Here is a 13,600-nt window from a genome sequence, read left to right as displayed (position 1 = left end):
ACTGAGGGCGGTCTGACAGGACGTGGAAGCGGGGCAGGCTAAGCTAACCGCTAGCCCAAGCAGACTGGCAGTTCCGACAGTCATCCTGGTTGGCGTTCCTTCTCCTGGACAGTGATTTATTTTTTTTCTTTAGTTTAGATATATGTGTTCTTGTAGTTGTCTTTGTGTTGCACCGCTGTGGGCTGGGGGAAACGGTGTTTTGTTTCATTTCATGTGCATAAGTGCATGAAATGAAACGACAAATAACGTGTTTAGGATTCTGAGCTTGCTTGACCACTGCTGCTCTCTCTCTCGCTCGCTCCCGTGCTCTTTTTCTCTCATATTTTTTAAAATGATTCGTGCCATGGGCATCCTTGCTTTGCTGCTGGTGTTGTTCAGCCACCTCAGCATTTTGATGACTGTGGGGTTTTCGCACCTCCACGTGGGTCTCTTTGATTTTGTGTGTGCAAGCGCTCATGTGACGTAGCGTAGAGCTCGTGCCAGTGTCACCTCACATTTTTTGGATTTGAGCAGCATACAATTAAAATGATATTCCCTGATGCATAAACGTAATAATTTCATTTGTAAAGATGATTCTATACTGTCCCAGAATTGTCCCAGACAGTATATTTGTGTCCTAGGTGCTATTTGTATTGTCCCCTGGACAATAAGACTTTCTTAATCTCGAGTGCTGGCACACACACGTGTAGACGTACACAGGTGTAGTTGCCCACACCTCAGCTCACATCATACCCCTCCACTGCTCTTGCCTTGTGTGTGTTCACACTGGCTTTACTAAGTTAATTCATGATTAAAAAGCCTCTAGAACACAGGAAACAAAGTCTTTGAGCCGGTTCAGAGCTGGTGTTTTGTATCCAGATATCTAGTTTGTGTCTAGATCTAGATGAGACAGATTGCTGTTCTTTATTTGACTACAGGAATTATGTAGGAATATGCAAATTAGCATTGAGCTGTCCTCTTAATTTAGGAATTAAATGGATTGATGCTGTAAGCAATGTTATCACTAACTACATCAGTTTTTTCCACTGGAAGATGTACACTATGTGTTGAAATACAAAGATCTTTTCTTTTGGGCTCCGAGTTACCAACCCCAATTCCAATGACGTTGGGATGTTGTGTATAACGTGAATAAAAACAGAATACAATGATTTGCAAATCATTTTCTACATATATTCAATTGAATACACTACAAAGACAAGATATTTAATGTTCAAACTGATAAACTTGATTGTTTTTTGCAAATATTCACTCATTTTAAATTTAATGCCTGCAACACGTTCCAAATAAGCTGGGACAGAGGCAACAAAAGACTGGGAAAGTTGAGGAATGCTCAAAAAACACCGGTTTGGAACATTCCACAGGTGAACAGGTTAATTGGAAACAGGTGAGTGTCATGAAAGGAGAAGGTATAAAAGGAGCATACCCGAAAGGCTCAGTCGTTCACAAGCAAGGATAGGGCCAGGTTCACCACTTTGTGAACAACTGCATGAGCAAATAGTCCAACAGTTTAAGAACAACGTTTCTCAACATACAATTGCAAGGAATTTAGGGATTTCATCATCTCCAGTCCATTATATCATCAAAAGATTCAGAGAATCCGGAGCAATCTCTGCACGTAAGCGGCAAGGCCGAAAACCAACAGTGAATGCCCGTGACCTTCGATCCCTCAGGCGGCACTGCATTAAAAACCAACATCATTCTGTAAAGGATATTACCACGTGGGCTCAGGAAGACTTGGGGAAACCATTGTCAGTTAACACAGTTCGTCGCTACATCTACAAGTGCAAGTTAAAACTCTACCATGCAAAGCGAAAACCATATATCAACAACACCCAGAAACGCCGCCGGCTTCTCTGGGCCTGAGCTCATCTGAGATGGACTGACGCAAAGTGGAAAAGTGTGCTGTGGTCTGACGAGTCCACATTTCAAATTGTTTTTGGAAATCATGGACGTCGTGTCCTCCGGGCTAAAGAGGAAAAGGACCGTCCAGATTGTTATCAGCACAAAGTTCAAAGCCAGCATCTGTGATGGTATGGGGGTGTGTTAGTGCCCATGGCATGGGTAACTTGCATATCTGTGAAGGCACCATTAATGCTGAAAGGTACATACTGGTTTTGGAGCAACATATGCTGCCATCCAAGCGACGTCTTTTTCAGGGACGTCCCTGCTTATTTCAGCAAGACGATGCCAAGCCCCATTCTGCACGTGTTACACCAGCGTGGCTTCGTAGTAAAAGAGTGCGGGTACTGGACTGGCCTGCCTGCAGTCCAGACCTGTCTCCCATTGAACATGTGTGGCGCATTATGAAGCGCAAAATACGACAACGGAGACCCCGGACGGTTGAGCAACTGAAGTCGTACATCAAGCAAGAATGGGAAAGAATTCCACCTACAAAGCTTCAACAATTAGTGTCCTCAGTTCCCAAACGCTTATTGAGTGTTGTTAAAAGGAAAGGTGATGTAACACAGTGGTAAACATGCCCCTGTCCTAGCTTTTTTGGAACGTGTTGCAGGCATCAAATTCAATGAGTGAATATTTGCAAAAAAAAACAATAAAGTTTATCAGTTTGAACATTAAATATCTTGTCTTTGTAGTGTATTCAATTGAATATAGGTGGAAAAGGATTTGCAAATCATTGTATTCTGTTTTTATTTACGTTTTACACAACGTCCCAACTTCATTGGAATTGGGGTTTGTATTATAGTTGACTTAATAGCCTTTTTTGCCCTCCAAAATTTGATGAAACCAAGGCCATATGGCTTTGCCCTCAAAATGACACAATTCCAGGGCTGTTGGGGGCAATACAGCATTAGCCATAGCATTAGCATGGAAAGCTTGCTTGACCAGCTGGAATTTTTTCTGTATCGCTCTCTTTTGTGTAAAGATCGTGTAAGGAAGACCTTCCCTTATCAACTCTTACCGTTTTCTCTTTGTTGTCTCTACAGGAGAGTCGGTTTCTGTGATCAAGCACACGGACCCAGTGCCCGACCCTCGTGCTGTCAACCAGGACAAAAAGAACATGCTCTTCTCTGTGAGTGACAAAACCATTTTACTGTTCTCATTTTCTTCTTCCTATCACAAGTCAACCTCTTTTCCCTCTTTTTTTTGTGTCTTCTGCCACTTTGTCTCATCTTTTAATCCCATCTGTGTGGTGGTGGAACGGGAAGTAGTAACTACAAAAAAGCAAGCTTACAGAGGCTTCGAGTAGCTTATAATGATGCTATGAGAATACTACCAAAAAAGACCTAGATGGTGTAGTGCAAGTGAAATGTTTGTGGCTGCAGGGGTCAGTACCTTTCAGGCTCTTCTAAGAAATCTCGTGTATAAATGTATTTGCCAGCTCAATGACTTTGATAATGTAATCATCATGAGTTTAACTAATATAAGATTCAGTGCCACACGCTACCAACCCTGGCAGTGGGACCACTGGTATAGCTGCCTTCTTATAGGACACTGATTTGTTTCTTTTATGTCATTTTATTATGTTTACTTTATGTATTGTCTAGGGTTTATCTTTTATTTGTGGTTTCTAATCTTTTATGGCTTTATTCTTTCTTCTCTTGTTTTTTTTTCTTTTTTTCTTGACCTTGTCTTTGTTATGGACCCTGAGTCAGGAATAAAGTTTTGAATTGAATTGAAAAAAAATTGAATGTGAATCGAGGGCGTGTTGGATCCCAACAAGTCAATCAAGGATGCTGGCGTGGCGTTGCTAAATGTGCAGTGACAGTCATGGCTAGTGGAGGAGTGGAAGAACTTGAAAAGCCTCCCGCATCATTTCAGTCACCCTTTGGCTTCCCTGTAAAATAATATTGATGGGGAAAGGGTGATGGACAAAACCATTACAGTGTGTAGGCGTTGTGCCGCGAGAAAGCCATATGAGAACGGCAATACATCGAGCATGGCCACCCTTTTTTTTTCCTGCTGATCTGAAAAATAATCTGATCAGTGACGCAATACCGTGATACGATCTGAACCATGAGTTTTGTGATCAGTTGCATCTTACATCGTTTGGCATCTTTTTGGGCCTCCTTTGGTTTCATCCCTATTCTTAAAAGGTTAATTTATGTAGTTCCCTTTTCATACTCGCTGTTCTTCTGGGGTTCCTCAGGGCACCAACATTGCGGCTGGTAAAGCTGTTGGCGTGGTGGTCGCCACTGGCGTCAACACGGAGATCGGCAAGATACGTGATGAGATGGCGTCCACAGAGCAGGAGCGCACTCCGCTGCAGCAGAAGTTGGATGAGTTTGGGGAGCAGTTATCCAAGGTGTTTATTTTTACATTTTATTCATCAGATACCTAATATGTATATCTTTCTTCTGCAGTTATAGCTACAGCTCTTAAGACAGTTGTTTTAATTTATGGTAATGCTATTTATTATGTTGGTGTTTGGTCTGAAGAACACACCGGTGCTGTCTGTATGTTTCCCCTTTGGCTACTATGGCGAAGATATGGCATTAGTATACAGTTTATTTTGCATAGTTTATTTGCATGTAAATCTTCCTGCAGTTTAAACTGTAAAAAAAAAAAAATCAGCCATTTTCATTTAATTCAGATCTCAGTCGTCATTATTGATGGTTAACATTTTACAAAAAAACAACTTATGTTCTCTTATTCAAGGTAATCTCACTAATCTGCATTGCTGTGTGGATCATCAATATCGGCCATTTCAACGATCCAGTTCATGGAGGCTCCTGGATCCGTGGGGCTGTGTACTACTTCAAGATTGCAGTTGCTCTGGCTGTCGCCGCCATCCCAGAGGGTAAGGAGGAGCGCCAGCAAAATGCAGCTACGCAGGTCGCTTTCTGTCTGTTGCTGCACTATCTGCCTCATTTACATGTTGGCCTTGTTTCAGTTATGTCTCATTTCTGGTAAAACCGCATGAAGGACTGTGGAGACATGTTAACCGTGAGTCATATAGTCAGTGGACAAAATGATCAAAATAATTAAAAACTAAATTGTCATTGAAGTGGTTGACATATAGGTGAAATTGGATACTCAAGTATTTAAGAAAGTTGAAATTCAAGTCTACATACAGGTTGAGCAATGCATGCTTTACACTGAAGGCTGAACAGACTTGTGCCGGTTGTTAATCTGTCTCACTATCATCTGCCCTTCTGTCTGTCTCCAAGTGATTTTCTTCATTGCTTTACAGCTCTGATGTTAAAGCTGTCACTAGTGTGTTTTACCAATTATTTGTCAGTCTCGATTTAATTTTCATGCCTCTTCATGATCAACATGAGCAAAAGGTCATCAGCGAAGATGAGATATTAATATATAATTATTCCAAATACTTGACTCTGGGTTGGATTCCCCATGAAATCTGATGAAACAAATAATGGCACACAGACGGGACACACAGCCAGTTTTAGATATATTACCTCATCACTATATTACCATATACCTATATATTACCTCATCACTATATTACCATATACACATATATTACCTCATCGCTATATTACCATATATCTATATATAACCTCATCGCTATATTACCATATACCTATATATTACCTCATCGCTATATTACCGTATACATATATATAACCTCACTGCTATATTACCATATACCTATATATTACCTCATTGCTATATTACCATATACCTATGTCTTACCTCATCACTATATTACCATATACCTATATATTACCTCATCGATATATTACCATATACCTATATATTACCTCGTTGCTGTATTACCATATACCTATATATTACCTCGTCACTATATTTCTTGCCAACACCTGTTTTTCCAAAACATCACCATGTCTCTCATTCTTCTCATGAAAACAAAGGCACAAGCCAATGGAGGGTGCATGTAGATCTTATGATTATATGATCTTGATATTTTTGGGTGCCTGCATTCGAGCTGTGCCTTTGTTATGCAACCAGGAAAAGAAAAAGTCAGACTCATGAAGAGAGAGGGAAGCTGTATTTGAGAATCCATGCGTGTGAAGTCTCTTAGTTAACCCATTGAACACTGCAGTGGAAATGGTCCACCAGTGCCTACATTGGTATTTTTATCTCCATCAGGCGGCAGCCTGGATAGAGAGGATTATATGTTTGGGTGTGTGTGTGTGTGTGTGTGTGTGTGTGTGTGTGTGTGTGTGTGTGTGTGGATAATCTCGTAAACCATTGGATCCATCAGCCTAAAATTATTTTGTGCACAGTTATGACTGTATGATGAAGAATCGCTTGTGGCGATAAATCGCTATCGCCGCTCCTTCTCCTCATTCACTCTAGCTCACTTGACCGACACTGCTCTCCGCTGCTGCCCACTCTGAGTCACATGTGCGACTCCCATCTACGGTTGAGTCAGACTGGGCAGCGACAGTGTCAAAACCAAAACCTTATGTATTTGGGTATGGTATTTGGTCGATCATATTTCGCAAGCCAGCAAATCATTCACATCAGACTGGTTAAGAATACCAGTATAGGGTTGTACGGGTGGCGTGGCGGTCTATTCTTTTGATTACCAACACGGGGATCGCCGGTCCGTATCCCTGTGTTACCTCCAGCTTGGTCGGGCGTCCCTATAAACAGTTGGCCATGTCTCCGGGTGGGAAGCCAGATGCGGGTATGCGTCCTGGTCTCTGCACTAGCACCTCCTCTGGTCGGTCGGGGCGTCTGTTCATGAGGGAGGGGGAACTGGGGGAAATAGCGTGAGCCGGATACAATTGGAGAGAAAAAGGGAGAAAAAGGAATACCAATATAGGCACTGGCGGACCATTTCCATCACAGAGTTCAAAGGGTTAACTAACAGAATAGTGGAGGTGCAAGTGATTAAAAAAGTTCACATGCATGGAAATGGGTGGGCAGAATCAGCAGAGACCCCCGCCCCACACACACACACACACACACACACACACACACACTCCCAGGACACAGTCTGTTTGAACTCCTACACTCTGGCGAGCGCTACTGAGCAGTGTGCACCAAAACCGCCACAAACTGCAACAGTTTTTTTTCCCACAGGCCACCTCTCTCATGAACACTTCACAGCATGGTGCAAGAATGGACACTTATTATATAAATATGACACTCTGTAAATAGCGCCCTTTGGTCAAGATGTCTCACTTATATCATCTATGATGTGCAATACAAATGTACCATTGTAAATACACATACAGCTGCTGTATACCAGTTACAAATTATTAAAATGAAAATCAATTTTTTGGATAATTTTGAACAATGGAGATTAAAAGTATCTCCATTAATCTTGCTATTATCGTCTCTTCATGCTCTCTTTATTTCTCTACCTCCGTTCTCCTAATCTTGTTTGGCTCTTTCCCTCCAGGTCTGCCTGCTGTCATCACCACCTGCCTGGCTCTGGGGACACGCAGGATGGCGAAGAAAAACGCCATCGTCCGTAGCCTGCCCTCTGTGGAGACCCTGGGCTGTACCTCTGTCATCTGCTCTGACAAGACTGGCACCCTGACCACCAATCAGATGTCTGTCTGCAGGGTGAGAGCAGCATGGATGGGGAAAAAGTGGTGGGGGAGAAAGGGGTGTTGGATGGTTGATGGAAAGGGAAAAAATGATACGGTTTTCGTCAGTGTTGGAGAGAGAGAGAGCTTGTCAGATGTTTCACGGATGTGGTTGGTTTATGTATTTGCAGATATTGAAATCAGGTGCTACTTACAGAAATGGAAGCATGCCAAACATGAGCGGTAGGGTTTTAGAGCTGATCGAGATTAGAGAGTCTTTGGCATTGTTGTTGGCCTACAACGCATCATATTTGGGTTAAGTTGTGTTGTATTGTGTTGCTTTCAACGCAGACTTTTGATGACTACTTCTTTTAGAGTGAATAATTTCTCAACCTGAAAAGTGTGTTGTGCAAAATGTGAGCACTGTCACAACAGGAGTAGTCACTGCAGTCAATGGAAGGGATCAGCTCCCTTGTCACAACACGACCCGACACTTGCAAAGCATATGCAAATTTCCAGATGCTGTTTGCAAAATACCTAACAGAAACCTCAAGCCGAACCTCTCATCCGTCAACACTTCTCTCTGTCGTGTCTGTCTGTCTGTCTTGTCTGTCTTGTCTGTCTGTCTGTCTGTCTGTCTGTCTGTCTGTCTGTCTGTCTGTCTGTCTGTCTGTCTGTCTGTCGCTATCGCTATCTCACAAACCAGACCTGCAAATGTAACAGTTTTCGATGAAATTTGCCATTTTGAATAGAGAATGGCGGCACAGTGGCGCAGTGGTTAGCACGGTCACCTCAGAGCAAGAAGGTCCTGGGTTCGAGCCTCGGGGTAGTCCAACTTTGGTGGGTCATCCCGGGTCGTCCTCTGTGTAGGGTTTGCCTGTTTTCCCCCATGTCTAAATGGGTTTCCTCCGGGGGATCCGGTTTTCTCCCACTGTCCAAAGACATGTAGGTCAGGTGAATCGGCCGTACTAAATTGTCCCTAGGTATGAATGTGTGTGTGTGTGTCGGCCCTGTGTTGGCCTGGCGGCCTGTCCAGGGTATCTCCCCGGCTGCCGCCCAATGACTGCTGGGATAGGCTCCAGCATCCCTGCGACCCTGAGAGCAGGATAAGCGATGCAGATAATGGATGGATGGATGGAATAGAGAATATGCCATCCATGAGATCGTGTAGATCTGTGGGGTTTTTAATTTGGGTGGGTGGGGTCTCCTGCCAGACAGCAACTCCGTTGGCCCTTCTTGACTCCGAAGTGCAAACTGGCGTTCTTGAGGAGTTCGCGTTTGACAAATTGAGCTTGTAAGTATGAACTCACAAGATCGCAGCACGTAGAAAACTTGATTTAGTTTAAAATTAGAGGGACTTGCTGGTATTGCGCAATACCAGTTACTAGTTACTGTTGCTATGCCCGTCAAGCATTTCAGAACTATCCAGGAAGTAGCCGGAAAACACCAAAACATGAAGGAAGAAATCAGCGCATTGTGTGGGTAAAAGTAACAGTAATAATACGTTAGATGTATTAGCTATCAATAATAGCTAGTAGCAAGCTTAGCTTGGAGCAGACAGGTATTTTTGTTGATTTTGGATGGATTAAGCTGGCCGTGGGGTCTGCTATACTGCCAAATCTATTGCCGACATTGCGCTTCTTGCGTTCTGGGTTTCGGGAAGGGAAAGAAAATGACACCCCCTCCAAACTTTTCAGATATCTAGTATCCGATTTGCAGATCCCATAGGCACACCGTTTCAGCATTTTGTTGTGTGTTTGAAAGCTTGACGTACTGTTGCTAGGGTAGGATTGGACAAGCACCGTTCTGGGGCAGTACTTGGCGAAAGGTCAATTGTGTCTTCAGGGACGCCCGACCAAGCCGGAGGTAACACGGGGATTCCAACCTATTATCCCTATGTTGGTAGGCAACGGAATAGACCGCTATGCTACCCGGATGCCCAGATCTGGAGAGTTTTTAAAAATGGCGGGGACAGAGTGAGTGAAGAGAGAATGACTGTGATTGTGCATTGTCTGTCTTTGCTATGAGGTTGTCCTTCCCGCCAGTCCAGGGTAGCGTCAACCTTATTGGACTGTCCAGTCAGTAGTGTAGGTTTACTAACTTGTGTGGCATTACTGTGGGCCAACTGGAACTCTGATCTCGTGTGCTAAGTGGCGTCCACTTGAGGACACACGCTACTCTTGGCCTTGGCGAATGTTTACCAAAACTTGAAATCAGCGTTTATTTTTGCAGCAAACATTAATGTGTGTTGTCACTCTTGTCATGTTTGGAGACTGTAGTGCGGCAGTTTATTTACTCAGGCTGAAGTCAATTACACGAGGATGGTTGTCCGTGGTACGAAAGTTTGCCATGAGTCAGTTCTGATCACCTGCAGCCTGAGCAAATAAAGTGCTGGTGACGGCACAGTAGCCACTGTCATTAGCGGGCGCCAAGGACAAAGCTGTGAGACAGCAAGCAGCCCTGAGGGAGAGAGAACACAGGGGTGAGTTTGATTGCCAGCCATGCACAAGTGCTGCTGAAGCAAGATGAGGCATGGCCGGGCTGGAGAAGCTGGCAGGAAGAAGCCGCATCGCACAAACGTGCTCAGATCTATGTGGACGGCAACTTTGCTTTTTTGGGGGGGGGGGGTTCCCCCTTTTTTCCTCCCCAATTGTATTCAGCCAATTACCCCATTTTACCAAGCTGTTCCGATCACTGTTCCACCCCCTCTGCCGATCCGGGGAGGGCTCCAGACTACCACATGTCTCCTCTGATGCACGTGGAGTCGCCAGCCGCTTCTTTTCACCTGACAGTGAGGAGTTTCGCGGGGGGGGGGGGGGTCACGTTATTCCCCCCCAGTTCCCCCTCCCCCCTGAACAGGTGCCCCGACCAACCAGAGGAGGCGCTGGTGCAGCGACCAGGACGCCTGACCAAGCCGGAGGTAACACGGAGATTTGAAATGGCGATCCCTGTGTTGATAGGCAACGGAATAGACCGCTATGCTACCCGGACACCCGGCAACTTTGCTTTTGTCTTGTGTATGTGTGTACTGTGTCTGAAGACAGATGTACCTGGACACATACTTTAGTACTGAATATGAGTTCAACCAGCAAGAGCACAATGTTAGCGACACAGATACCTGTTGTGATGTCATCCAGGACTGATGTCCTCCTGTAAAATTAAGTCTATATTCCAGCTTTTCACTCAGAAAACTTAGTTAAATGTTTAGATACTTTTTAAATGCTATACATGGAAACAGCCTTGACTACCTCACCGCCAACTGAGAACATCTACTCAAGTGAAATGTTTTTGGTGAGCAATAAAATACGGCAGATCTGACAGCCTTTAAATGACAGTAGGGATTTATTCCCTGAGCACTGTTGACGCTGAGTGGCTAGTTAAGTATAGTGAAGGATTGATTTGTGCACCAGCAAGGTGTATATGGATTGGAAAGTACATGCTATACAACTTTCTTGTTCATAAATTGATCACTTGTATGACATAATATTTGGTAGGTCGCTATTTTGTTGAATATGTATTTCTAACTTAGGTGGCACAGTGGCGCAGTAGTTAGTGTGGTCACCTCAGCAAGAAGGTCCTGGGTTCGAACCCCAGGATTGTCCAACCTTGGGGGTCGTCCCAGGTCATCCTCTGTGTGGAGTTTGCATGTTCTCCCCGTGTCTGCGTGGGTTTCCTCCAGGGGCTCCGGTTTCCCCCCACAGTCCGAAGACATGTAGGTCAGGTGAATCGGCCGTATTAAACTGTCCCTAGGTGTGAATGTGTTGGCCCAGTGATGGCCTGGCGGCCTGCCCAGGGTGTCTCCCTGCCTGCCGCCCAATGGCTGCTGGGATAGGCTCCGGCATCCCCGCGACCCAAATTAGGATAAGCAGTTTGGATAATGGATGGATGGGTTTCTAACTCTGAGCTATACCTAGGTTAGTCCTTTCAGGCTGTATGGGTCACCCTGCTTTATTCTTCCCTCCTGGCTGCGTCCTGCTTTTCTCACGTCTGGCTTGTGAAGTAATTTCATTTATCCTATTCCTTATTTTTTCCTCGTTGCTTCTCCATCAGCCCTTTATTTGGTTGTCCTCTACTTCACTCCTGTTTTATTCTTCCCCCATCCCACTCCCCTCCCCTGTGAGGCAGTGTGCTGATCAGTATGCAGCAGTCACTCACTTGCAGCAGAACCAGCAGTGGGGTTGCATAATTGACTTTGTGTTAGATTTCCTCACATTGTTTCATGTGGTTGGTTTCAGGGTTTCTTACACTCTTCCCTTGCTCGTTGCCCACAGTTTCTTCCATTTTGAGGTCATTTTCATCCCAGACTTCATGATATTAGAAGGAAAAACCTGCTTAGGACATTGATCATTTTTGGAGCCCTGGGTTATTACAGTAAATTGGTTGCCAATGGGCAGCACAGTGGCGCAGTGGTTAGCGCGGTGGCCTCACAGCAAGAAGGTCCTGGGTTCGAGCCCCGGGATAGTCCAGCCTTGGGGGTCTTCGTCCCGGGTTGTCCTCTGTGTGGAGTTTGCATGTTTTCCCCGTGTCTTTCCTCCCACAGTCCAAAGACATGTACATGTAGGTCAGGTGAATTGGCCATTCTAAATTATCCCGGGTGTGTGTGTGTGTGTGTGTGTGTGTGTGTGTGTGTGTGTGTGTGTGTGTGAGAGAGAGAGAGAGAGAGAGAGAGAGAGAGAGAGAGAGAGAGAGAGAGAGAGAGAGAGAGAGAGAGAGAGAGAGAGAGAGAGAGAGAGAGAGAGAGAGAGAGAGAGAGAGAGAGAGAGAGCCCTGTGGTGGCCTGGTGACCTGTCCAGGGTGTCTCCCCACCTGCCACCCAGTGACTGCTGGGATAGGCTCCAGCATCCCCGCGACCCTGAGAGCAGGATAAGCGGTTTGGGGGATGGATGGATGGATGTATCGACACAGACGTCCTCATTGCACCTCTAGTCCTCTTTTAGCCCGGCCTCGGCCTGTGATTTGGCAGTTAATTACATTTCGTTTTGGCATGAACCTCACGTGACACTTGTTGAAAAGTAATGACGCACAACTTCTCATTGGAACAAACACAATGAGGAACAGTTTGACGTGTTAAGCACGTCACACTCAATTCACAGAGAGGAATGCAGTGGGCAGATGGGTTAATTTTCCAGTTGGAGTTTTGGCATGGAAATTATGACAGGCTATTTTAGGATGAGGTTGTTTTTGTCAAACACACATCAAAATATGATACAAAATGCATATATCATTTGTTATGGCATGATCAGTGTTTCACTAGTGATGTATTTAATTAAGTCACTTATAATTTCCCATAGGCGGCACGGTTAGCGCGGTCGCCTAACAGCAAGTAGGTCCTTGGTTTGAGCCCCGGGGTAGTCCAACCTTGGGGGTCATACCGGGTCATCCTCTGTGTGGAGTTTGCATGTTCTCCCTGTGTCTGCGTGGGTTTCCTCCAGGGGCTCCAGTTTCCTCCCACAGTCCAAAGACATGTAGGTCAGGTGAATCAGCCTACTAAATTGCCCCTAGGTATGAATGTGTGTGTGTGTGTGTGTGTGTGTGTGTGTGTGTGTGTGTGTGTGTGTGTGTGTGTGTGTGTGTGTGTGTTTGTGTGAACGAGCGAGCCCTGTGATGGCCTGGCGGCCTGTCCAGGGTGCCTCCCCTCCTGCCGCCCCAATGACTGCTGGGATAGGCTCCAGCATTCCCACAACCCTGAGAGTAGCATAAGCAGTTGGGATAATGGACGGTTGTTTCCCCACAGCTAAATCTTTCAGATTGACGTGGATCAGTTTGAATGAGGCACAAAACACAGAGTAATGCATAAATCATCATTCTATTAATTTTGAGAATGGAATTTTATTTCACGGCTTAAGAAAAATACACTTCAGTTATTACCAGTAGGTATTTTTTATGTAAAAACTTTGCGCATCGAGTAAATCAACATTCACCTCTCTGATGCAGTCTCTACCTGGTGGGTTTGAATTGACAACGTAATGTGTGTACTTTAGAGGGGCGTTGTTTCGCAGTGCCTGCACTGTGAGTGCATAAAAAAATACTTGTCTGTCCACCTTGCAGCAGAATGACATTTATCGAGCCTCCCCACCGGAGTATTCAGTGTCTGTTCTGGCTCAAAGTCACTGATTTCCACATTATTCCGTATTCCTTATGGAGACGAACCCTTGATGCATTTGGTTTCCCGT

General features: G+C 44.9%; 1 protein-coding gene across 2 annotated transcripts in view; it reads left to right on the top strand.

Moving 5' to 3' along the window:
- LOC130122112 (sarcoplasmic/endoplasmic reticulum calcium ATPase 2) overlaps positions 1 to 13,600 on the top strand; it is a 61,285-nt gene that overhangs the window by 31,564 nt on the left and 16,121 nt on the right. For both annotated transcript variants that reach the window (XM_056291151.1, XM_056291150.1), the window contains exons 7-10: positions 2,946 to 3,031; positions 4,109 to 4,264; positions 4,618 to 4,759; positions 7,298 to 7,464. In XM_056291151.1, coding sequence (XP_056147126.1) covers positions 2,946 to 3,031; positions 4,109 to 4,264; positions 4,618 to 4,759; positions 7,298 to 7,464 — 551 coding nt within the window. The remainder of the gene's footprint in view (positions 1 to 2,945; positions 3,032 to 4,108; positions 4,265 to 4,617; positions 4,760 to 7,297; positions 7,465 to 13,600) is intronic.

The sequence above is a fragment of the Lampris incognitus genome, chromosome 12 (genome assembly GCF_029633865.1).
Source record: "Lampris incognitus isolate fLamInc1 chromosome 12, fLamInc1.hap2, whole genome shotgun sequence".
Classification (NCBI taxonomy): Eukaryota; Metazoa; Chordata; class Actinopteri; order Lampriformes; family Lampridae; genus Lampris; species Lampris incognitus.
The sequence above is the reverse complement of the archived record's forward strand: the minus strand, read 5'-3'. Positions and strand labels throughout refer to the sequence as shown.